This window comes from Schistocerca piceifrons, chromosome 7 (assembly GCF_021461385.2).
Source record: "Schistocerca piceifrons isolate TAMUIC-IGC-003096 chromosome 7, iqSchPice1.1, whole genome shotgun sequence".
Taxonomy (NCBI): domain Eukaryota; kingdom Metazoa; phylum Arthropoda; class Insecta; order Orthoptera; family Acrididae; genus Schistocerca; species Schistocerca piceifrons.
The window spans coordinates 25079142-25106816 of NC_060144.1; the positions used below are offsets into that span (position 1 = coordinate 25079142).

The 27675-nt window shown below is 45.1% G+C and overlaps 1 protein-coding gene across 1 annotated transcript in view; it reads left to right on the forward strand.

Annotated features, from left to right (window-relative positions):
* Positions 1-26704, forward strand: part of LOC124805402 (dipeptidase 1-like) — a 224904-nt gene extending 198200 nt beyond the window's left edge. Inside the window, exons 9-10 of the mRNA XM_047265964.1 lie at positions 5240-5378; positions 26552-26704. Of these exons, the coding sequence (XP_047121920.1) occupies positions 5240-5378; positions 26552-26704 (292 nt within the window). The remainder of the gene's footprint in view (positions 1-5239; positions 5379-26551) is intronic.
* The last annotated feature ends 971 nt before the right edge of the window (positions 26705-27675 follow it).

The following is a 27675-nucleotide window of genomic DNA, read 5'->3' on the forward strand; positions in this document are numbered from 1 at the left end:
AATTACTTGAGGGGTAACACATGAGAACCCAGAATGTCCTCGATGTGGTCCTGTGCCATTAGACGTCCTTCAGTATCTACCAGCCGTGACCGAATGTTTTACCTGATGGCTCCGCACACCATGCCGCCAGGAGCATCATCGCTTTAAACCCCCCAAAAGTATGCCAGGATGGGTCGTATCCCCAGGTCGCCGTCATTCTCGCTGAAGTTCGTTATCTGGGATATCGGAGAATCGTAATTCATCGCTGAACAAAATGCGATGCTCTTCGTCAGCATTCCATGCGTCCTGTTCATGGCAGCACTCAAAAGGAAGCCAGTTTTGCTATTTTGATACGGCAGCCTACGCGTGGACGGTAATTCCCTAGTAAGACTGCTCCTAGTTTCCGCACTATGGTGCGGGAGAAACAGGAATCCCATTATTTGCTCTGCGATGGCAGGTGGAGATGTCTAGGGGTTTCGATGTACTTGGCGGGCATTATGGCGATGCTGTCGTACTTTTGGTCAGATGTGGTTGACCCGAAGCTCCACGACAAGTATACCTGCTCTCGTGTTCCCACGCAGCCCGTCATCAGTCCACTGTCATCAGTCCACTGTCACGTTCGAATGTCCCACAAACCTGAGTACTGCAAGATTAGACCAGCTGACCAGATACAGACCCAGAATGAGCCCCCTTTCGAGCTCTGTCGAGAGCTGAAATTCAGTCTCGAGTGAATATGAGGCCTCTCCGCGTCCTTCACAGTGATCACCCGGCATCTGAAGCTTTTCGCTTCCCTTATATGCCCTAGAAGGTCTGGTAAATGGAAATGAGCGTTTGGCGTCATTGGCCGAGAGGCCCCTTACGGGGCAGGTCCGGCCGCCTTGGTGCAGGTCTCATTACATTTGACGCCACATTGGGCGACCTGCGAGCCGGATGCGGATGAAATGATAATAAAGACAACACAAGACCCAGTCCCTGAGCGGAGAGAATCCCCGGCCCAGCCGGGAATCGAACCCGGGCCCGTAGGACGGCAATCCGTCACGCTGAGCGCTGAGCTATCGGGGTGGACAGAAGGTCTGGTGACAACCTTAGACACGGACCACGCCAATGCACTCTTGTAGCCGTTCTACCTGTAACACAGAACTGCAGCTCTAATCATTTACACTGATGAGCCAAAACATTATGAGCACCTGCTTAGTAGCTTTCTTGTGCCTCTTTGGAGCGAAACACATCACTGACTCTGTGTATCAGGGATCCGGCAGTTTGTTAGTAGTTTTGTGGAGGTTTGTTCCATTAGATGTCTGCGCACACGTCACGTAATTCGCGTAGATAACGGGCCGCTGATTTGCGTAGTTGGTGATGGCGGCCGATAGCGACCCAGATAGAGTCCATAGGATTCACGTCAGGCGAATTTGTCCGCCTATACATCAACGTGTGCTTACTATAGTGCTCCTCAAACTACTGTCGCACGGTTATGGCTCCGAAACACAGACAATTATACTGCTGAAAGATGACAGCGCCGTCGAGGAGGCATGAGGCATGAAGCAATGCAGGTGGTTCGCAACTGTCAGCTATTCTTAGATTACTACCACAGGACCCATGCAAGCGCAGGAGAGTGTCTCCCACAGCGTGATACTGCTCCCACCGGCCTGCGTCCGTGGCGCGCTGCACGTTTCGAGCCGTCGTTCGGCTCGATGACGGCGGTCGTTGAGACGTTCGATGATGCGGCACGTTTCCATTGATCGACGGTCGAATACCGATGGTCCCATGCCAACTGACATCGTAACTGACGATGTCGTTTGGTCAACATATGAACAGGTTGGAGTGGTGGAGCTCCATGTTCAACAATGAACAGAGTGTTCCGGAACACTTGCGCGTGCATCAGCACTGCGATCCTGCGACAGAGATGCCACAGATCACCATCTGTCCTACTTTACAGAGCATACCATCTTGCGAATGCCACGTTCTGTGAAGAGTCCTCGACGTACAACCATTTAGCAATTTCACTGTCCTTCCATCTATTTCTGTAGATGTATCACGACAGTAGCACGTGAACATTCGATCAGATTCGCCGCTTTCGAGATGTTCACAGGCTCTGCGTAATAATAATCTGCCCTTTGCCAAAGTCGCTTATCGCAGTGTACTTCCCGATTTGCACTTCAAATCGGAAATTTGTGCTAAGGTCTTACGGGACCAAACTGCTGTCGCCATCGGTACCCAAGCTTACACACTATTTAATCTAACTTTAACTTACGCTAAGGACGACACACATACCCATGCCCGAGGGAGGACTCGAACCTCAGATGGGGATTTGCACTTCATATCGTGGTGTTAACATCGCCACATGCATGGGTCGTCAGCTGCTGAGGCCCATAGTTAGGAGTGTTCAGTGCCCAACATCAAAGTGTGATATTAGTTTCACCTGTCCTGTATCTGCCCAACCTACGATGTCGGAGATCTGTAATGAGGGGTGGCCATCCGTCCCCACGATGTCTGCAAGTGGTTTCACCTTGGTTTCGCCACATGTTGAAGATACTCACCACGGCACTCCTCGAACACACAACAAGCCGTGCAGTTTCCGAAATGCTCGTGTCGAGCCTCCGGTCCATCAGAATCTGCTCTCGGTCAAAATCAGTTAGATCGCACGTGCCTCTCCCAGTGTACACACTGACAGCACGCTCACTTATTCTGCATGCACCGCGGGTTTGTCTGACTAGCAGCCATTTTTCTCCAGGTGACAGTGCTGTCGCTTGGATAGATGTCCCAGGTCGGTGGTCATAATGTTCTGGCTGAAATATATATTGTTTATTTTAACTTTGGCTTATTCTCTGAGATGTCTTCATATGTCTCTGGGGGTGCTGTTGCCTTCTCAAGACATGTTTACAGTGGTTATATACTTCTGTTTTACTTCAACTAACGAAAGTAATACAGTCTGGTTTTATTCAGGAAGATGAAGGGTAGCTGAGGGTTCTGATATAGAGAAAGCTATTTAAACTTTCAATGAGAAGGTACTTAATTCATTAGATAAGAAATTAGAGGGAGCTGGCATTTTCTGTGGCCTTTCAAAAGCCTTTGACTGTGTCAACCACAGCATTCTCTTAAGTAAATTGTTATGGTGTCACAAGAAATGCTGCAAAATGGTTTGAGTCTTACCTATATAACAGGAAACAAAGAGTGTCATTGTGAAATACCTGCGCAGTAAGCAGTCAGACTTCATCTGACTGGTAATTAATTACATGTGGTGTTACTCAAAGTTCCATCTTGGGTCCATTGCTTTTTCTTGTGTGCGTTAATGACCTCTCGCCTGTTACATTGACAGATGCTAAGTTTCTTTTGTTTGTAGATGATACAATCATTGAAATAAGTAGCAAGTCAAGTACAGATTTAGAAACAGCTGCTAATCAAATTTTCACTGACATTAATAAGTGATTTAAAGCTAATTCACTGTCATTAAACTTTGGGAAGACCCACTACATGCAGTTCAGAAACTGTAAGAGACCGTTCCAGCATGTGTGTAACATATGAAGACATGCAGATCGAAGAGGTTGACAGTGTTAAATTGACAGTGTTAAATTTCTGGGATTACAACTCGATAATACATTCAGTTGGGAAGGGCATACCACAGAATTGGTAAAGCGCCTAAACAAGTCTGTATTTGCCATGAGAATAATGCCAGATGTAGGAGATATAAATATAGAAAAACTTGCATACTTTTCTTACTTTCATTCTATTGTGTCATATGGGATCCTATTCTGGGGCAACTCATCAAACCGAGCAAAAGTTTTTAATGTACAAAAGCGTGTGATGAGAATCACTTGTGGTGTAAATTCAAGAACATCATGTAGAAACCTGTATTTCAACCATAGCTTCTCAGTATATTCATTCCTTAATGAAATTTGTTGCAAGTAATACATCTCAGTTCCCAACCAATAACTCAATACATAGTATCAAAAGTAGGAACAAGAACAATCTACATAAAGACTTAAAATCAATTACCTTTGTCCAAAAAGGGATCCAATATTCAGGAACACACATTTTCAATAAATTGCTAGCAACCACTAAAAACTTGGTTTTCGATAAAGCACGGTTTAAACAGAGTTTGAAAGACTTTTTGATAGCCAACTCCTTCTACTCCATAGATGAATATCTTTACAGAGACTGTTAAGACAGCTTAAGTAAACATATCTGTTAGATTTCAGTTTTGGCAGCACTTGGTCACAACAGTCAAGATTAGGTATTTTGTGTATCATAAATTTATTAATAGTGCATAACAGTGCTTCATTCTGACAGCAAGTTAATTCTCTAAATATTAGATGTTCCAGTTTACCGCATTGTATTCACGTATTTCGACAATCTCCTGACAAATGATCATGGTAGTATGTATTATATTCAAATGTTTTATGTTTTTATGCTATATTTTCTGACACGTTCCACACCCGCGAGAATCATCCAATTTTTTGGGTCTATGGAACGAAAACTGAATCTAATCTAATCTAATCTGAGTCAGCTAAAACACTAAAGAGTGGTAGAATGATATTTTCACTCTACAGCGGAGTGTGCGCTGATATGAAACTTCCTGGCAGATTAAAACTGTGTGCTGGATCGAGATTCGAACTCGGGACATTTGCCTTTCGCGGGCAAGTGCTCTACTGACTGAGCTACCCAAGCACGACTCGCGCCCCGTCCTTGCAGCTGTACTTACGCCAGTACCTCGTCTCCTACCTTCCAGACTTCACAGAAGCTCTCCTGCGAACCTTGCAGAACTAGCACTCCTGGAAGAAAGGATATTGCGGAGACATGGCTTAGCCACAGCCGGGGGGTGTATCTAGAATGAAATTTTCACTTTACAGCGGAGTGTGCGCTGATATGAAGTTTCCTGGCAGATTAAAACTGTGTGCCAGACCAAGACTCGAACTCGGGACCTTTGCCTTTCGCGGGCACTCAGTTTTAATCTGCCAGGAAGTTTCAGTAAAGAGTGGTCTCAGTTGAAAGAGCAAGTGCATGGTTCAACTGACAGAATGAAAGTATGAAAAGCGCAGTCAGTAAGCAAAACTGTAGTGGGCTATGTCGAATGTTTTCATTCGCTTGCTTCCACATACTGGCTTCACTCAAAAGAGTAAATGACTAATTCAAATATTATGTAAAAGTGCGACCGAATGAGTCTATTGCTTTTGAACAGCTGCCATCAGCATCACTAAATGATAGATCAAGTGTGGGCTTTACTGGCAGCAGACACTACAGAGGGGTGCATGCGATGTTGCAGCACGCCGCTGGGCCTGGAGGACTCGTCGCGCTACCCGCATCTGCTGGCCGAGCTGATGGCGCGCGGCGGCTGGACCGAGGCAGACCTGCAGAAGCTGGCCGGCAGGAACCTCATCAGGGTCTTCCGGGAGGCCGAGCGGGTGAGCGTCCCAGCGGCAACAGCGGGGAGCGGGGGCCTCTGCGCTCCCTGTGTGCTATAGATGGGCAAACTCGTTCATCCTTGGGAACTAGTTCACTGCTGATCGTTCTTTTTTGGGAACCGTTCATTTTTACTCGTTCACCGTTCATTTGTGCTTGGTATATGGTTCTTATGAAAAACTGAAAACTAGTAGTGTAGGTGACTGAGGGATGGAAGGCACCAAGAAGGGGCACTTACCTCCCCCCTGGAGTATATTTTATTCATTACAGAATACTTATACACTTTTAGCAGTACTTTCTGTGATTCTGCAGAACCTCTCGTTTAGCCAACCGTAGACTTGTGTGGCTGATCGCAGGGAAAATAATATAGGGTGACGCACGGAAAACCGGCCCCGCGTACAGACTGCTCGCCAATTACGGGCGATGTGTTGCCCTTTACGATCAGATACAACAAACAGACAAACATGTAATAATTAGGCGGTGAAGAAATCACAAGCTAATGCAAGAAACAATTGCGATACAATCGATGACGATGTGTAGAGAGCTGGAGAAGAGAACATGAAAATCTCACGCGACGCGCATGGGCTACAGCTCATGTAGTCGTGTAAACCTGTTGGTGGCTGTTATTAAAGTTAATGCAGCAATAATAATAATAATAATAATAATTAAGTTCGCAGTAATAAAGCTTTTGGTTTGAAAGCTCCGTCTGAACAAATATTTTTGAGATAATAAGTAAATACGATTTTATGGCAATCTGTGTCTTTTCAAATGGAGATGCACCGCATTTCCTACTGAACCAAAATGATCCACAACCCACTTTTTTTTTCAAAGAAACCAAACTACCAGGTAATGCAAATTGGAAACAACCCAACTTAAAAATAATTAGAGCCTTCCTAAATGTAATGTTTTGTATATGAGAGATACACGAAAATCGTTTTATACGAGTTTTCTTACACTAAAAATTAAGCAAATTATTGAAAGTTAGCTGCTAAAACAAGTCAATGAAACCAAAAAATATATGAATAACAAAAAAAACTTGCCTTGTTATAAGTATGTCTTCTGCTGTTCATCGATATAATGAAGTGACGTAATATGCCCTTTTGTTACCTGAAAAGACGTACCTATTACATACTACGTAATTTTTATGTAATTTACCTAATTATAAAATACTTTTTGATTACCGGTTGTGGACGCTGAATAGCCAGAAACAAGTGCAAGAACAGTTTGGAACACATGTAAAATAGACGATCGCAGTGACCGAAACGAACAACTGGATACTGAACTAACTAGGAGCAGTCGGCAGTGGAACTGAGACAGGTGGTCATGCGAAGAACGACGAGTGCGGCCGAGGGAGACCGAGACTGAGACGAGCACGCGACCGAGGCTGGAACGAGAACTGCGGAAGTGACCGCCGCGACAGAAGTGAACTAGTGAACTATGAACCGATCGTTCCTCGTTCCCAGGAACTATAAGTAGACCACCGCGACCGAAGTGAACTATGAACCGATCGCTCCTCGTTCCCGGGAAGTATAAGTAGACCGCCGCGGCCGAAGTGAACTATGAACCGATAGTTTCTTCGAATTCGTTCCTCGGTCCTTTCGTTCATCTTGGTGAACCGTTCCGTTCGTTCGTGAACTACCCATCTCTACTGTGTGGCGACCTCAGTCATTGCTGGAGGGTTAGTGGGGGGAAGGGGGGAGACCGAGAGGGGGTACTCGAGCAGTCTACCCGTCTACGAATCTGGGTTCAGGCTTCTTATCCACTACACAGATCTCTAGCAATGATTGTCTGCGGCTTTGCTGAACTGCAGGGCGACGCTAAATACGGTGACTTCAGTTGTCAACGTACACGGTGATTCAGATAACGTATTGTACTCTGCATTGATTTAAACAGCTTCTTTGCTTCGGCATATGACACGCGACGTCTAACTTTAAGTTCTTGAATTTTCTTTTCTTCCTTATAGTAGGGACACTCTCTACTCCAGACTGGACGTGAATTAGAGCAAATAACACTCACTGATGGAGATGAACATTCCACACCTAGTTCATGAGCCGCTTGACCACCGTTCCCTCAGCTAACACGACCATTACACGCAACGGTTGTATGACCGAACCTTTCACACTTGAAGCATCGCATGGGATTTGGAAAAAAAAGGCGAACCGGTAATCGTAAGAAACCTGCCTTAATGTGCCTGGGCAGGTCTTGCGTATTGAAAGTCAGAATGAATGTAAGTGTTGGTTTAAACTGCCCATCCACTCAATTCTTCAGATTTTGAACTTCCATAACACTGTCGTCTGCCCATTACGGTTGTGAAACGCTGATGTCCTCATCCATGACGACTTCACACGTTACCACACTGCGGCTGGAATTTAAAGCTTTATACAATTCAACAGCAATAGGGTAGTCACCCAATGCAGCTGCTTGTAGAAGTCTCTATAATTGACCAGCCGTTTCATTCAACAATGTGCCATTATGTAGCCGTTTAAATGTCTTCAAACTACTTTTAATACAATCTAAACCTTTCTGGATGTAGAATGGGGCCATTATGGCCGTATCACTTTAGGACATGGTGTAAAAAAGATCTGAGGATGGTCATAACAGACTGAAACCGGTCATCGTCTAAGGAATTCATTTGTGATCAGAGACTGGAATAAAAAAGCATTTTACCTTAGCAAAGGTTCCCTCGGCTCTTTTATCTATCACAAAAACATAGTGACACACCTATACCCTGTTACTATAAGAGATTCTGCATTTTTGAGGAGTATGCTCAGAAGAGGTACCTTCACAGTTTAACAGTGCTCACCAGTGGCCCACCCAATCCACTGGGATCAGTTTTTGAAGAGTTAAGAGGCTCCATGGCCGTCCCACCAGCAGCTAGGGAACAGACGTCCACCCAGAGCCCTGCTTGGCTGACGGAGCAAGGAGGGCATTAAAAGCAGACCAGCACTGGCAAATAGGGCATTCATGGTCAAAAGAAGTCTACTAGTATCAAACACAGGCCTTAATTTGAGGAAGAAATTTCTGAGAATGTACGTTTGGAGCACAGCGTTGTACGGTAGTGAAATATGGACTGTGAGAAAACCGGAAAAGAACAGAATCGAAGCATTTGAGTAGTGGTGCTACAGCCGAATGTTGAAAAATAGGTGGACTGATAAGATTAGGAATGAGGAGATTCTGCGCTGAATCGAAGAGGAAAGGGGTACGTGGAAATACTGACAAGGAGAAGGAACAGGATGATAGGACATCTGTTAATGCATCATGGAATGACTTCCATGGTACTAGAGGGAGCTGTAGAGGGCAAAATCTGTAGAGGAAGACAGAGATTGGAATACATGCAGCAAATAATTAAGGACGTAGTTACAAGTGCTACTCTGAGATGGAAAGGTTGGCACAGGAGAGGAATTCATGGTTGGCCGCATCAAACCAGTCAGAAGACTGATGACAAAAAAAGGCACTGTGCAAGCTGGTGGTGGCTCCATAATGGTGTAGGCTGTGTTTGTATGTAATGGACTGGAGCCTCTAGTCCAACTCAACCGATAGTCGACTGCAAATGGTTACGTTCGGCTACTCGGAAACCATTTGCAGCCATTTATGGACTTTATGTTCCCAAACAACGATGGAACTTTTATGACCGCGTGACAGTTGTTAGCGATGGGCCTGAAGAACATGGTGGACAACTGAGTGAATGATTTAGCCACCCATATCGCCCGTTATGAATCCCATCTAATATTTATGAGACACAATCGAGAGGTCAGTTCGTGCACGCCCTGCACCGGCAATGTATTGTTTTTTATGCAACAAAGTTTTCTCAAGCTTTTTGGCTTTCATTTCCGTTTCAGATTTTTAATATTCAGTTTTAAGTTATCATCAGAGAGTATGATGTGATTATTTTGGAGCTATACAGGGTGATTCAAAAAGAATACCACAACTATAGGAATTTAAAACTCTGCAACGACGAAAGGCAGAGCTAAGCACTATCTTTCGGCGAATTAAGGGAGCTATAAAGTTTTATTTAGTTGTACATTTGTTCGCTTGAGGCGCTGTTGACTAGGCATCAGCGTCAGTTGATGCTAAGATGGCGACCGCTCAACAGAAAGCTTTTTGTCTTATTGAGTACGGCAGAAGTGAATCGACGACAGTTGTTCAGCGTGCATTTCGAACGAAGTATGGTGTTAAACCTCCTGATAGGTGGCGTATTAAACGTTGGTATAAACAGTTTACAGAGAATGGGTGTTTGTGCAAAGGGAAAAGTTCTGGACGGCCTCCAAGAAGCCCTGATCTTACCCCCTGCGATTTTTTCTTAAGGGGGGTATGTTAAGGATATGGTGTTTCGGCCACCTCTCCCAGCCACCATTGATGATTTGAAACGAGAAATAACAGCAGCTATCCAAACTGTTACGCCTGATATGCTACAGAGAGTGTGGAACGAGTTGGAGTATTTGGTTGATATTGCTCGAGTGTCTGGAGGGGGCCATATTGAACATCTCTGAACTTGTTTTTGAGTGAAAAAAAACCTTTTTAAATACTCTTTGTAATGATGTATAACAGAAGGTTATATTATGTTTCTTTCATTAAATACAAATTTTTAAAATTGTGGTATTCTTTTTGAATCGCCCTGTATTTCGTAACTGATTGGATAGTTTGGATTGAATCATATGAGGGAGTACGCTACTTCAGATCGCTGAATATCCATATTAACCCTAGATCAATGAACCCTCGTAAAACTGACGATTGCAGTTAGTACCAATTCGCGGTTCCCACCAATCTGGTATTGTCAGTAATGGGATGTAAAACAGGATATTTTGTGCTTATTTTGTATGTGACATGCCACTGGATACCTTATAACCGCAGTTGACTAGTGTAGAAACTATAAATTGTGACTCTCTTTGGTAAATTATGAGGTGGTAAAATTTACGTTGGTTTATTGGGAATATAACATTTTTTCCTCTTTTAGTGTTCTAGGATTAATAACATGAAAAGATGTACTTAACATATACAGTAGAAATATAGTTACTGTTTGGGTATCAATTTTTCTGCCTTAAAATACTAAGTGGATAGTCTTTTGAGATACAATGATTTGGGTACTTCTTGCCAAATTCAGTTTTTAGCTATGACTCGTTTTCAAACTCGCTGAAACAATTACATCAAACCGGTAACATTACCCCGTCCTGAAAAATTTAAAGTTGAAACCTTCGCCCTGAGCATCTGATGCAGCCAAAGAACTGTAATTCTGAATCCTTGGCCGTGTAACACTTGTGCAGAATTAGGTGTAAGACCTGAGTACAGATTCATCATGCTAGTCTACCAACTAGTAGTTAGTGATCAAGTGTACGTTCGATAAAGAGCCATTCACGGGATCCAGATCACTCGACGCATACAAAACCGCCGACTGGTAGGTACTTTCAGAGACTACTGCAGTCTGTCAAGGATTGCGTCGGTTTCCGGTGCGGACGACACCGACTGGCTGATAATAACCAAACTGAGATCTGGACTCCATGACAAGAGCATGCAGACACATTCAGTGCTGTGTGGCACCTGATTTGGTCACCCTTTAGAAGGTGTTCGAAATGAAGCACGAGGTGATGAAAATATTCGTAGTTAAAAGGTCAATTAAACACACATTTCAAAATTATTGACTGCCAGGAGACGTCACTCAGTAACCGCACAACACGCCCCAAACATCGATAACGGGTTCAATTCATCAGATATTCCATATGCATCTGAAACAACTCATTGATGTCACTGATGTCAAGTGCTATGTTTCATCTCCTGTACCAGACGTTTCCTATGGGGTTAAGGTCGAGTGATTTAGCTGGCCAACAGAGGTGAGATACGGTGGCCGATTTTTCGCCAAACCAGGAACGAACACGCGCAGCCCTGTAAACACGGCTGATGTCTTCCTGGCAGATGAGAGCGTCCACATAATGCTCATTGTGAAGATACAGAAGAGAGGGCAGCACTTGGTGCTGGAATGTAATGGCTTACTTCGTGAGCTTCTCAGAGGCACTCCCCGCTCTGGAACGGCGTTGAATATGGTTCAACTTGGAAAAGCTGTTTCAGAAACAGGAAGCGCTATATTCATCTTCAGGACGCACAAAACGTTCTGCCGTACGGCTTGAAAGAGCTTTCATTGTGCCGGACCTAACGGAAGCTACTAAATGATACAAGTTCTTGGCTAATATTTCCGTTTTGTAATCTCACTTTTGAAATACACATGCTGTTATCATATTCGCCCTAAAACAAGGTTCGTAATGTCAAAATGAATACTATATCTTCGTTTATTCTATTTGGCTCAGCCTCACAGCACATTCTCTCACCAGCAATAAGCGTAAGCATAGAGCCCGCGACCTGCTGTCCAAAGAATTGCAACTTCAACCAGCCAAGAGACAGCTGGAAAGTTCACATGATGTTTATTAGTTTTATACGCTCACTCATTACTATAAAGTTAGCCACTATTTAGCAATCTGATGTTTCGGAACTACAGCTGCGTAGCATGCCACATTGAAATTTCAGCTCATCGGAACGAAGTCAAAAAATTATCTAAAACTCTGGAAACGTACGCCAACGTTGTTTACATCTGATCTCATCGTTTTCCGAACCCACTCCACTTCTCAGCGAATGCAAATTACAACTTTTTTTACAAAATTACTATAACACTAAAACGTGAGTCCTCACTCCACTAAAGATACTACTAGACACGTCAAGAATAGCGCGAGCAAACCTCCCTCCCTTCCGGAAAGCGCGAACGTTGTCCTCGCTCATTGGCCGGCACGCACTGTAGCCAGTCAAATGGTTCAAATGGCTCTGAGCACTATGGGACTTAACTTCTGTGGTCATCAGTCCCCTAGAACTTAGAACTACTTAAACCTAACTAACCTAAGGACATCACACACATCCATGCCCGAGGCAGGATTCGAACCTGCGACCGTAGCAGTCGCGCGGTTCCGGACTGAGCGCCCGAACCACTAGACCACCGCAGCCGGCTGTAGACAGTCAGCTTCAATGCTTTTCATATACGGCACGGTAACTTCCCCTTGACTATTCCGCAACTCAGACATTACTTTAAGCACTTTTAGAACTTTGTATTTTCCAAAAAAGCATTTAAACAAAAATAGCTCCTTCTTTATTGGTCTTAAGGACGTAAATAAGGATTTTGCTTCCAGACTCCTTGCTACTTCACAATAAGCACATCACACCTTGTGCAGTGTCTGGGAAATCTGCGTACTCGGCTCGCTTGACACACATTCAAACAAATCGTATTAACGAGTTTTATTACAAAAAGAAAAGATACAATACTTAAATTCGCAATCACACAGACGTGTAGCAAGCAAAGGGCGACATACGAAATATTAAGTCTTGTTCAGTATGCACAATCCAGTTCTGTGCTACATAGAGTGTACAAGCGAAGTAACGAGCGTTGACGCTTCTATCCAAGTCGCCACTCTTGAAGCTGCTATTCAACTGGGCCGTCACTAGTCGGTCGCGGAGCTTATGTCCTCTGCTGTCGCGTTGTCGTCCTGGAGGGAGGTCCGGTCAGCGTGCAATTGGCTGACTTCTTCTCACAGCCTTCTCTATTGTTCTCGACTGGCGTGCCACCGCTTGACTTTACGCCGTAACACCTTCTATGTGATTTACTGGACGATTACACAAATATTTACATGCTCATCCAAAATCAATTATCAACAAATTCCAACATTCATACGTTACATACACCGATGAGCCAAAACATTATAACCACCAATTTAATAATGTGTTGTACCACTTTTCAAATACTGTACAACAGGTACTGTGCTTGGCAGAGATTCTACAAGCCCTTGGCAAGATTCCAGCAGTATGTGGCACGAGATGTCTACGCAAAGGTCTACATCTGCATCTACATCTACGTCCATACTCCGAAAGCCACCTGACGGTGTGTGGCTGAGGGTACCTTGAGTACCTCTATCGGTCCTCCCTTCTATTCCAGTCTCGTATTGCTCGTGGAAAGAAGGATTGTCGTTATGCCTCTGTGTGGGCTCTAGGGCTCTACTCTCTCTATCCTCATGGTCTCTTCGCGAGATATACGTAGGAGGGAGCAATATACTGCTTGACTCTTCGGTGAAGGTATGTTCTCGAAATTTCAACGAAAGCCCGTACCGAGCTACTGAGCGTCTCTCCTGCAGAGTCTTCCACACTTGTCTACATTGATTCAATTGCCATTCCCTGCACCATGCGTCAAATCGTTGCAGATCCTCCTGCATTTCAGTACAATTTTCCATTAATACAACCTCTCTATATACTACAGCATCATCCGAAAAAAGCCTCAGTGAAGTTCCGATGGTATCCACAAGGTCATTTATGTATATTGTGAATGGCAACGGTCCTACGACACTCCCCTGCGGCACACGTGAAATCACTCTTAATTCGGAAGACTTCTCTCCATTGAGAATGACGTGCTGCGTTCTGTTATCTAAGTGCTCTCCAATCCAATCACACAATTGGTCCGATAGTCCATATGCTCTTACTTTGTTCATTAAACGACTGTGGGGAACTGTATCGAACGCCTTGCGGAAGTCAAGAAACACGCATCTACCTGGGAACCCGTGTCTAGGGCCCTCTGAGTCAAGCAGTTCCCGCAAATGGTGGTTTAAAGGCACGTAGCTGGCGCCCGGTATGTGTTCCAATGCGTGCAGATCAGTCACATTTACTGGTCAAGAAATCGATGTGAGTTCACTATAATGCCCCCGAACCACTACAGCACGATGCTGACCTTACAATAGGGACAGTTATCCTGGAAGACGTCATCGCTGTAGGGGGAGACTTCAAGCAGAAAGCGATGCAGGTTGCCCGCAATAATGCTCACGTAGTTCACCGCTGTTATGATGCCTTCGACTACCGCCACAAATCCCACGGGGGAAGCCCATCTCGGAGTACCCCATAGCATAATTCTGCCCTCACTGGGCGGCATCTGTGACGCGCTGCATGTTTCGCGTAGCCATTCGCCTGGATGACGTCGTGTAAGGACCTAACCATTGAACTGGTGTGACAAGAAATGCAATTCATTCGACAGGCGACACGTTTCTATCGACCAACTGTGAAAAGTCAGTGAAGCTGTGCCCACTGCAACCGTAACTGACGATGTCGATGGGTCAACACAGGAACACGTAGCAGTCGTGTGGTCTGGAGCTCCATGTTCACTGCCTTTTGGACGGTGTACTCCGGTACACTCGTGCGTGCACCAGCATTGTACTCTGTCTCCAGATCTGCCACAGATCGCTGCCTGTCCTGGATTACACAGCTATGAGACGTTGTAGTCCAGTACCATACGGCCTACTCGTTATTTCGCCATCTTTCAACCACTTTCCCTAGATGCTCACGACAATAGGTGCACACGACAAACAGGTGTCCAGTTTCGTCATTTCAGAGGTTCTCATTTCCAGCCGCAGCGCCACAACTATGTTGAAAAATGGCTCTGAGCACTATGGGACTTAACATCTATGGCCATCAGTCCCCTAGGACTCAGAACAAACCTAACTAACCTAAGGACATCACACAACACCCAGTCATCTCGAGGCAGAGAAAATCCCTGACCCCGCCGTGAATCGAACCTGGGAACCCGGGCGCGCCCACAACTATGTGCCTTTTCCAAAACCTCTTAGTTGTTGTTGTTGTGGTCTTCAGTCTTGAGACTGGTTTGATGCAGCACTCCATGCTACTCTATCCTGCGCAAGCTTCTTCATCTCCCAGTACCTACTGCAGCCTACATCCTTCTGAATCTGCTTAGTGTATTCATCTCTTGGTCTCCGTCTACGATTTTTACCCTCCACGCTACCCTCCAGTACTAAATTGGTGATCCCTTGATGCCTCAGAACATGTCCTACCAACCGATCCCTTCTTCTTGTCAAGTTGTGCCAGAAACTCCTCTTCTCCCCAATTCTATTCAATACCTCCTCATTAATTATGTGATCTACCCATCTAATCTTCAGCATTCTTCTGTAGTACCACATTTCGGAAGCTTCTTTTCTCTTCTTGTCTATTTATCGTCCGTGTTTCACTTCCATACATGGCTACACTCCATACAAATACTTTCGGAAACGACTTCCTGACACTTAAATCTATACTCGATGTTAACAAATTTCTGCTCTTCAGAAACGCTTTCCTTGCCGTTGACAGTCTACATTTTATATCCCCTCTACTTCGACCATCATTAGTTATTTTGCTCCCCAAATAGCAAAACTTCTTTACTACTTTAAGTGTCTCACTTTCTAATCTAATTCCCTCAGCATCGCCCGACTTAATTCGACTACGTTCCATTATCCTCGTTTTGCTTCTGTTGATGTTCATCTTATACCCTCCTTTCACGACACTGTCCATTCCGTTCAACTGCTCTTCCAAGTCCCTTGCCGTCTCTGACAGAATTACAATGTCATCGGCGAACCTCTTGCGGCCCATATCTTTGCTATAGTGGCTCCCCATTCATCCCTCTTCGGCTTACATTCTTTCAGTACTGCGTCACCTGCCCGCAACACCAGATGGAGGCATTCAGCCACCGGATGGGCAGTGCTCATAATGCTCTCGCTCATCATTGTGCATGCTGTATTATTATTCTCAATCACTCTTGCAGCATAATAAAAAAAAGTAATTATGCCAAATGGCAGGAATTATTAACTACTGTCTGAAGCTGAAAACATTATACACCTACACCAACGGGAAAAAATCGCATCACCCATAAATAATTAATTTAGAGGTAACAGATTTAAGTGATTGAAATTGCAAGGTCACAGGTTAATGTAAGCGCGAGATAAGCCACTACAAATGTGAAGTGCTAGTCCACTAATAATCGATGTAACAGTAAGAATGTTGTATGCATGCGTGGAGACGTGGATGCATTCTGTTGTACAGGTGCCAGATCTCAGTTTGCTTGTTGCACTTGGTCTGTCAACAAAATGACGGTTAATGCTGTTTCTAGATGACGCTGGGGTTGTTTTCGATAATGTCCCATATGTGTTGGATTGGAGGCAGATCTGGTGATCTAGCAGGCCAAGGCAGCATGCTGACATCCCGTAGATCATATTGGCTTACAACAGCGGTATGTAAGTGAGCGTTATCCTGTTAGTAAACACCCCCCTAATGATGTTCATGAATGGCAGCAAAACAGGTCGAACAACATGACTGGCGTACAATTTTGCAATCAGGGTGCGTGTGATTACCACGAAAGTGCTCACGCTGCCATTCTAAAACGCACCCCAGACGATAACTCCAGTTGTAGGTCCAACAGACCATACATTCTCGTGACCACCGCTGCCAGCAATAACGTACAGTGACTAAAATCGTGCCAAGCCTTCCTGCAGTATAGCAGAAGGAACATCCAGCTTCTCGTAGTCCTATTACACAACCTCGTTCAAAGTCAGTGAGGCGTTGATAATGGCTTCTTTGTCGACCGCCTTAAATGCATTCTTGTCTGACATCAGCTCACCACGTCCAATCTCAATAGAAACTAACGCTCGCGACTGTTACAGGGTACACCGGGTGATCAAAAAGTCAGTATAAATTTGAAAACTGAATAAATGACGGAATAATCTAGATAGAGAGGTACAAATCGACACACAGGTTTGGAAGGACATGGGGTTTTATTAGAACCAAAAAAATACAAATGTTAAAAAAATGTCCGACAAATGGCGCTTCATCTGATGAGAATAGCAATAACTAGCATAAGAAAGTAAGACAAAGCAAAGATGATGTTCTTTACAGGAAATGCTCAATATGTCCACCATCATTCTTCAACAATAGCTGTAGTCGAGGAATAATGTTGTGAACAGCACTGTAAAGCATGTCCGGAGTTATGGTGAGGCATTGGCGTCGATCACGATACACTTACGACTTCAGGTAACCCCAAAGCCAATAATCGCACGGATCTGAGAGGCCAAGCATGACGAAAGTGGCGGCTGAGCACACGATCATCACCAAACGACGCTCGCAAGAGATCTTTCACGCGTCTAGCAATATGGGGTGGAGCGCCATCCTGCATAAACATCGGACGTTCCAGCAGGTGTTTATCAGCCAGGCTGGGGATGATGCGTTTCTGTAACATATCAGCGTACCTCTTACCCGTCACGGTAGCAGTTACAAAACCAGAATCACGCATTTCCTCGAAGAAAAAAGGCCCGATAACGGTAGATGTGGTAAATCCAACCCATACCGTGACTTTCTCGTCGTGCAATGGAGTTTCCACGACAATTCTACGATTTTCGGTAGCCCAATTTCTGCAGTTGTGGGCGTTGACAGATCCTCGGAGCGTGAAATGAGTTTCGTCGGTCCACAACACGTTACTCAACCAATCGTCATCTTCCGCCATTTTTCGAAACCCCCACACCGCAAATGCCCTCAACTTCACTAAATCCCCAGGCAGCAGGTAATGATGCCGATGGATTTTGTACGGATAGCATCGGAGGGTACGCCTAAGTGCCAACGAAACTGTAGTGTATGGAATGCCGGTGCGACGTGTGACTGCATGAGCGCTGACTTCCCCGTGCATAGACGAACCCGCTACAGTCTCCATTTCTTCCTGAACTGTCTCAGCAGCCTTGCGCTTGGTCAGTCACTACGGGGTCTATCGTCTAAACAACCCGTGGCTTCAAACTTCGAAATCATTCTCGCCACAGCTGCATTTGTCAACGGACCTTTACCCGTTCGAATCCCCTTTCTATGGCGATAGAATCGTAACGCTGAACTAGCGCATTCCCCATTCTGATAATACAGCTTCACTAAAAGCGCCTTTTCAGGTAACGTCAACATGCTGCGACTGCTGGCGCATCTGATTCTCTCTCTCATTACAGCTCCTTTTATACACGATTGTCATGCGCAGTCACTGACGTTTTGCTGTCCAGTGCCATCTGTCGGACATTTTGTGAACTTTGTTTTCTTTTGTTCTAATTTATACTGACTTTTTGATCACCCGGCATTTAAAGCAAACCTGATTTGCATCCTTACAGCAGCGCTCCTAGCTCCACTCTAATACGACTGGCGCGAAATTTGAATAGACCTCAGCTGTAGAAACACGCCTACGAACTTTCGTTTATGGCGCACAACTTCTTCTTCATGCTGCAATTTTTGTTAGGAACGCAGCATTAGTACTGATAATCGGACGTAAAGCGCCAGTCGAGAACTCTGATTTACTCCGTAGTTCACTGCATCTGCTGATCAGTTACACTTCCATAAATTCACCAACCTCTGCATTTCTTGAGGCCGCTTTCTTGTTGACCTCATCTCCTGTGGTAGTGCTGAATTTAACCAGGTCATGCACACCAATCGGAAACACCGGCTTGCTCTTCAATTAATAGAACCTCACTTTTTTATTATTTGGGTCTCCTATGTGGTTCTATGACTTTTCTGTACCAACCTCAACATGTCAGAGTAGCACTTACACCATAGATCGTCAATTACTTACTGGATGCGTTCCAGTCTGTCTTTCCCTACAGTTTTTACCTTCTACAGGTCTATCAAGTACCATGAATTTCCAGTTCGATGTCACCCTGTCCCTCCTTCTTATATGTTTTCCGTTTGTTCCTTTCTCACCGAATCTTCGTATAACTTTCTTATTTCCCATGTTACCAGTGTACCTAATTTCCAACATCCTTCTATAGCACCACTTCCAAAACATTTAGATTCTCTCGTTTTTCGGCTTTCCTACCATACAGTGCTGTGCTCCGGACGCACATTGTTAGTACATTCTTCCTCGCATTAAGGCCGGTATTTGATATTAGCAGACTTCTCTTGGCTTACAATGCCATCTTTGCCTGTGTTAATCTGTTTCTTATGTTCTCCTTGCTTGGTTCGTCATGTCGCTTCCAACGTAGCAGAATTATTTTCGTCTTTATATTTATTCTCAGTCTATATTCTGTTGTAAGTAGGCTGTTCTTTAAATTCAACACCTCTTCTAATTTTTCTTCACGATCACTGAGGTTTTCAATATCATATGTGATCCTTATCATTCACATGCTTTCACTCTGAATTTTATTCCTACCCTTGAGCCTTTGTTTCAATGTCGTCATTCCTTCTCTCAGACATAGACCGAACAGTAGCGGCGAAAGTTGGACTTGCTGGTCTACTGCTACACTACTGGCCATTAAAATTGCTACACCAAGAAGAAATGCAAGTGATAAACGGGTATTCATTGGACAAATATATTATACTAGAACTGACATGTGATTACATTTTCACGCAATTTGGGTGCATAGATCGTGAGAAATCAATACCCAGAACAACCATCTCTGGCCATAATAACGGCCTTGATAGGCCTGGGGATTGAGTCAAACAGAGCGTGGATGGCGTGTACAGGCACAGCTGCCCACGCAACTTCAACACGATACCACAGTTCAGCAGAAGTAGTGACTGGCGTATTGTGACGAGCCAGTTGCTCGGCCACTATTGACCAGACGTTTTCAGTTGGTGAGAGATCTGGAGAATGTGCTGGCCAGGGCAGCAGTCGAACATTTTCTGTATCCAGAAAGGTCCGTACAGGACCTGTAACATGCGGTCGTGCATTATCCTGCTGAAATGTAGGGTTTCGCAGGGATAGAATGAAGGGTAGAGCCACGGGTCGTGACACATCTGAAATGTAACGTCCACTGTTCAAAGTGTCGTCAATGGGAACAAGAGGTGACCGAGACGTGTAAGCAATGGCACCCCATACCATCACGCCGGGTGATACGCCACTATGGCGATGACGAATACACACTTCCAATGTGCGTTCACCGCGATGTCGCCAAACACGGATGTGACCATCATGATGCTGTAAACAGAACCTGGATTCATCTGAAAAAACGACGTTTTGCCATTCGTGCACTCAGGTTCGTCGTTGAGTACAACATCGCAGGCGCTCCTGTCTGTGATGCAGCGTCAAGGGTAACCACAGCCATGGTCTCCGAGCTGATAGTCCATGATGCTGAAAAAGTCGTCTAAGTGTTCGTGCAGATGGTTGTTGTCTTGGAAACGTCCCCATCTGTTGACACAGGGATCGAGACGTGGCTGCACGATCCGTTACAGCCATGCGCATAAGATGCCTGTCATCTCGACTGCTAGTGATACGAGGCCGTTGGGATCCAGCACGGCGTTCCGTATTACGCTCCTGAACCCACCGATTCCATATTCTGCTAACAGTTATTGGATCTCGACCAACGCGAACAGAAATGTCGCGATACGATAAACCGCAATCGTGATAGGCTACAATCCGACCTTTAGCAAAGTCGGAAACGTGATGGTAAGCATTTCTCCTCCTTAGATGAGGCATCACAACAACGTTTCACCAAGGAACGCCGGTCAACTGCTGTTTGTGTATGAGAAATCGGTTGGAAACTTTCCTCATGTCAGCGCGTTGTAGGTGTCGCCAGCGACGCCAGCCTTGTGTGAATGCTCTGAAAAGCTAATCATTTTCATATCACAGCACCTTCTTCCTGTCGGTTAAATTTGGCGTCTGTAGCCCGTCATCTTCGTGGTGTAGCAATTTAAATGGCCAGTAATGTATTTATATGTAAATTAAGCACTCCAAGTAGGACAGAGATCGTATAAAGTAAAAATGCTAAATTTATTGAGAAGATACCAATCCTTGACAAGGCAACAGAATGAATAAAATGTTGAAGTGTGTGACTGGAAACAGACAGGTCACGAATTCGAGTCCCTGTTGAACCACGAAAATTTTTCAGACTCACAGTACCCGGCATTCACGTGCTTTCGGATTCCATATTAAACCACAAGCCCTGTTTCCCTGAAAGGATAACTTTGGTATCTTATGGACACGTAAGTCGCCGTAGTGGCGTCCAATTGAAAGAACTGGTTTAGGCCGTTGATCGATACTAGTTTAATATTGTATAATAGTAGTGAAACAGTACGTCCCAGTCTCGCATCATATTTAGACCACAGTTCGTCCTTGGTTTTCTATTGATATTGATCCCTCTTGGTTCTTGTACATTCTGTATACACCGAGGTGACAAAAGTCATGGGACACCTCTTATTATGGTGCCGGACCTCCTTTTCTCCCGGCGTGTTGGAACAACTCCAAGCAGCATGGACTCAACAAGTCATTGATAGTCCCCTGTAGAAATACTGAGCAATGCAGCCTCTACAGCGGTCTGTAACTGCAAGAGTGTTGCCGGTGTAGGATGTTCTGCACGACGTAACAAAAATGTTCAAATGTGTGTGAAATCTTATGGGACTTAACTGCTAAGATCATCAGTCCCTAAGCTTACACACTACTTAACCTAAATTATCCTAAGGACAAACACACACACACCCGTGCCTGAGGGAGGACTCGAACCTTCGCCCAAGACCGCTCGGCTAATCCCGCGCGGCTGCACGAAGTAATCTCTCGATTATGTCCCATAAATGTACGTTGAGATTCGTGTCAGGCGATCTGTGTGGCCAAGTCATTTGCTAGACTTGTTCAGAATGTTCCTCAAATCAATTGCGAACAGCAGTGACTGAGTGACATGTTTGGGAACATGAACTCCACGACTGACAGCAAATGGAGTGCAAGTAGCTGAAGATAACCGTTTCCAGCCAATGACAGGTTCAGTTTGAACAGAGGACCCAGTCCACTTCATGTAAACAGAGTCCACACCATTATGGAGACACCACCGCCTTGTCCAGTTGTTTGTTGACAACTCGAGCCCGTGACTTCGTAGGGCGTGCCCCGCATTTGAACCCTACCATCAGCTCTTAGCAACTGAATTCGGGACTCATGTGACCAGGCCACAGTTTACAGTCCAACTGATACCGTCAAGAGCCCAGAAGAGGTGCTGCAGGCGATGTCGTGCTATCAGCAAAGGCACTCGCGTCGGTCGTCTGCTGCCAAATTTTGCTAGACACTCCTAACGGATACGTTCGCCAGACGTCCCACACTGATTTTTGCTGTTGTCTCACGCAGTATTGCTTGTCTGTAAGCACTGACAACCTTCTGCAAACACCGGTGCTGGCAATCGTTCAGTGTAGGCCGATTGCCACTGCGTTGTCGGTCGTGAGATGTAATGCCAGAAATCTTATATTATCGGCGCACTGTTGACACTGTGGATCTCGGAATACTGAATTTCATAACGATTTCCGAAATTGAAAGTCCCATGCGTCTACCTCCAACTACCAGTCCGCGTTCAATGTGTGGTAGTAATCACTTCAGAAAGCTTTGCACATGAATCACCTGAGTACAAGTGACAGCTCCACCAAAGCATTAACCATTTATACCTCGTGTTCGCGATACTACCGCTAACTGTTTGTGTTCATATCGGTATCCCTGACTTTTGTCACCTCTGTGTATTATCTGTTTTTCCCTATAACATACTCGTCGTATTTTTCCAATAATTTCTAACATTTTGCAACACTGTTCAAACAAATTTCGGGCTTGCAGCCGGTCGTCGTTCAATACTTGGCACGATACTTCAACTGGGCACCTGCCAGTCATCTTCAGGTGAGCCGTCACAGACTGGCGAAAACGTTCTCCTTTCCGCAATACATAGCGTACTGTAACTCTTCTGCGCATGCGTCGAAAACTTGGTAGATGAACCACACTGCCCGCCGCTTAAAAAACTTGTTGATAGAGCTCATAATGTCTCAGATCTAGATAGCTTACCTCAAGAACTCGCCCATCTAAAGACAGTATTCAGCGAAAATGGGCATTCATTCCATCCAGCAGATTAACAGGGCACTAACAGTTAAAATTAAGAAGCCGGAAGTGAATAAAGAGGACAACATGTCGGAACAATCTTTAGCTTTTCTTTCTTTCGTTGGCAACACTTCGTTTAGCCTGGAATAGAAGGGAGAACCGATAGAGGTACTCAAGGTACCCTCTGCCACACACCGTCAGGTGGCTCGCGGAGTATGGATGTAGATGTAGAAAATAGCAAGAATCCTCCGAAAATTTCAGGTAAAAGTGCTTTTCCGCCCACCATCAAAGGTTGCGGACCTTGTGGGATCAGTTAAGGACAATCTGTTACCACTAAAGGCCGGAATTTACAAGAAACCGTGCCAATGTGGTACGGCTGACATAGGTCAAACCACACGCACCGTGAAAGAACGCTGCACTGACCATCAACGTTACACCCGCCTTTTGCAGCCAAGCAAGTCCGCTATTGCTGAACATTGTATTTCTACTGGACATTCAATGGAGTATGAGAAAACAATGATTTTGTCCACAGCAACGTCTTTCTGGCACTCCATTATTAAAGAATCCGTAGCAATACGACTGGCGAAAAATCTGTTAAACCGTGACAGCGGCTACCAGCTGGAAAATGCATGGAATCCCATCATCTCCACGATTTGCTCAAATCAAACACGACAGAGTGTGTCGATGGCCGTTGCAAACAGCAACGCAGAGGGCGACTGAGTTCCGCTATTCCACCAGCGAGGGCGCTGCCGGCGGGCAGTGTGGTTCATCTATCAAGTTTTCGACGCATGCGCATAATACAGGGTGTTTCAAAAATGACCGGTATATTTGAAACGGCAATAAAAACTAAACGAGCAGCGATAGAAATACACCGTTTGTTGCAATATGCTTGGGACAACAGTACATTTTAGGCAGACAAACTTTCGAAATTACAGTAGTTACAATTGTCAACAACAGATGGCGCTGTGGTCTGGGAAACTCTATAGTACGATATTTTCCACATATCCACCATACGTAGCAATAATATGACGTAGTCTCTGAATGAAATTACCCGAAACCTTTGACAACGTGTCTGGCGGAATGGCTTCACATGCAGATGAGATGTACTGCTTCAGCTGTTCAATTGTTTCTGGATTCTGGCGGTACACCTGGTCTTTCAAGTGTCCCCACAGAAAGAAGTCACAGGGGTTCATGTCTGGCGAATAGGCAGGCGAATCCACGCCGCCTCCTGTATGTTTCGGATAACCCAAAGCAATCACACGATCATCGAAATATTCATTCAGGAAATTAAAGACGTCGGCCGTGCAATGTGGCCGGGCACCATCTTGCATAAACCACGAGGTGTTCGCAGTGTCGTCTAAGGCAGTTTGTACCGCCACAAATTCACGAAGAATGTCCAGATAGCGTGATGCAGTAATCGTTTCGGATCTGAAAAATGGGCCAATGATTCCTTTGGAAGAAATGGCGGCCCAGACCAGTACTTTTTGAGGATGCAGGGACGATGGGACTGCAACATTGGGCTTTTCGGTTCCCCATATGCGCCAGTTCTGTTTATTGACGAAGCCGTCCAGGTAAAAATAAGCTTCGTCAGTAAACCAAATGCTGCCCACATGCATATCGCCGTCATCAATCCTGTGCACTATATCGTTAGCGAATGTCTCTCGTGCAGCAATGATAGCGGCGCTGAGGGGTTGCCGTGTTTGAATTTGGTATGGATAGAGGTGTAAACTCTGGCGCATGAGACGATACGTGGACGTTGGCGTCATTTGGACCGCAGCTGCAACACGGCGAACGGAAACCCGAGGCCGCTGTTGGATCACCTGCTGCACTAGCTGCGCGTTGCCCTCTGTGGTTGCGGTACACGGTCGCCCTACCTTTCCAGCACGTTCATCCGTCACGTTCCCAGTCCGTTGATATTTTTCAAACAGATCCTTTATTGTATCGCTTTTTGGTCCTTTGGTTACATTAAACCTCCATTGAAAACTTCGTCTTGTTGCAACAACACTGTGTTCTAGGCGGTGGAATTCCAACACCAGAAAAATCCTCTGTTCTAAGGAATAAACCATGTTGTCTGCAGCACACTTGCACGTTGTGAACAGCACACGCTTACAGCAGAAAGATGACGTACAGAATGGCGCACCCACAGGCTGCGTTGTCTTCTATATCTTTCACATCATTTGCAGTGCCATCTGTTGTTGAAAATTGTAACTACTGTAATTTCGAAAGTTTGTCTGCCTCAAAATGTACTGTTGTCCCAAGCATATTGCAACAAACGGTGAATTTCTATCGCTGCTCGTTTAGTTTTTATTGCCGTTTCAAATATACCGGTCATTTTTGAAACACCCTGTAGTTACAGTACGCTATGTATTGCGGAACAGAGAACGTTTTCGCTAGTCTGCGACGGCTCACCTGAACATGACTGGCAGGTGCCCAGTTGAAATAGCGTGCGAATTATTGAACGACGACCAGCTGCAAGCCCGAAATTTGTTTGAACAGTCAATTCGCCAGGAAAATTTTAAAATTCACTGTGGTGTGCGTACTGTAAGACCTCCAGTACACACACCATCAGAATATTTGACTTGTCGCTCTAACGAAGTAGGCGAGCGTCAGCAATATGTCTCGTGGTCTTATCGTGGCGTGTTTATCTTCTGCCGTTAGGTCAGACGATAGAAATGCCACTTGCACACTTAGAGTAGCAGCTTGACGGTGACCAACTTTAAACAGAACTTGATTAATATTCACGCACATTTATTAAAGTAGTAACAAGCATAAACCTTACGTAACTTGATTCTGGATGCTATTTACAATTGACAATCTGAAGTTCTTTTGGTCTTGGTACGTTAATCTTATTCTCACATATCTCTGATACTTGACAAAGTGTGTATTCATTTATCTTCATGGCTATGTCCATCAATATGGTAATCTTATTAAGTGCTGACTGAAACTTGACTATAGACTGGTACAGACTAATGCAGACTGGTACAGACTGGTGCAGATAAACGTAGACTGACTAATCAGACGTCTGTACACTCGTTATAATACCTCGCGCGTTCAGGTATCACTCTGCGAGTGTGATCCGCATGGAGAAAAGGTTCTACATTAGCAGCAATCTCATTGGCTGTGTTACATATTAATACGCGGATAGGCGGAAGCAGAATTTGGTCCATCTCTAAGGCAGCGCCATCTCGTAGTGCGGAGATGGACGAGTGCTGCGCCTGCGAGGTTGTGCTTAGCGGGGCGTGCTCTAGTAGTAAAGTAGTGTACGCGCTGACTACGTGGAACTATGTACACAACATTCACATTTTGCAACACTGACGTTTTCGGAACGCTTTTTCCATGTCGAGAAATCCTACCAACTATTCTTATTTTTTTTTTTTTTCGCAAGTCTTGCTTGCATTATGAATCGTAACGTGAGAACTATCTCTTTTGTGCTCTTATTTTCCAGAAAGCCAAACTGATAGTCTTCTACCAGAGTGTCAGTTATGGTTAATCGAACAAAGATTCTGTGTAATGCGGTCAGAGTAATCGCACCGGTTTGTGTGCACACAGGTTCGCGACCAGATGGCGGCATCGGGCGTGCAGCCCCTGGACGAGCGCATCCCCGAAGAGGACGTGCGAGGCAGGACGTACTGCCGCATGCCGGACGCCGCCCCCACCGGCTGCGAGTTGCGTCGCGGCGCTCGGGAACTGCCGTACGGCTAGGGGCCGACACCAAGCCGTCGCGGCTGCGGCCGAGGCAACGGCCCCGCGGCAGCTACAGTGTTCGTCCAGCCACTCACAAACGGAACGCATTCCATCGCGGGTCGACCGAGGACGGCATACTGCGTGAAATGGGCACAATGATACCGGACCGGAAAATATTTCACGCGCTTTAAGACGCAATCGAGCTCACATCATCCGCACCTGTCGTGGATGGTAAATTGGCATACCATCTCTGAAGGCCACGAAACACTCTCCAACAGAAAAAAAGTTATAAACAACGCACCAAGAAATAACTATCCGAGTGGGACAGAAATCAGTGGAGTTAATGTACATGTACACATAAACATACGATAACGATTTCAGAAAAGTTGCGTCATTTATTCAGCAGAAAGAGCTTCACAGAGTGAGCACCTCACAAGGTAAACTCCCCATCACACACCCCCTCAGATTTAGTTATAAGTTGGCACAGTGGATAGGCCTTGAAAAACTGAACACAGATCAATCGAGAAAACAGGAAGAAGTTGTGTGGAACTATGAAAAAAATGAGCAAAATATACAAACTGAGTAGTTCATGCGCAAGATATGCAACATCAAGGAGGGTGTGAGCTCAGGAGCGCCGTGGTCCCGTGGTTAGCGTGAGCAGCTGCGAAACGAGACGTCTTTGATTCAAGTCTTCCCTCGAGTGAAAAGTTTAATTTTTTACATAATGAACTTCGCTCTCCAAAATTCCAAGACATGTTCAGATTTGCTTGGACATATGGAGGATTTGACGGTCTACACGCGGAAAAGTTTGAAAACGTTAAAAACATATGTTTTGACAGAGCTCAGGGAAAACTGTGCGACTGTGCAACTGTTGCATTCATTTGTTGCAGTTTATGTGACAAACTCTTATGTTTTCATCACTTTTTTGGGAGTGATTATCACATCCACAAGGAAACCTAAATCGGGCAAGGTAGAAGAATCTTTTTACC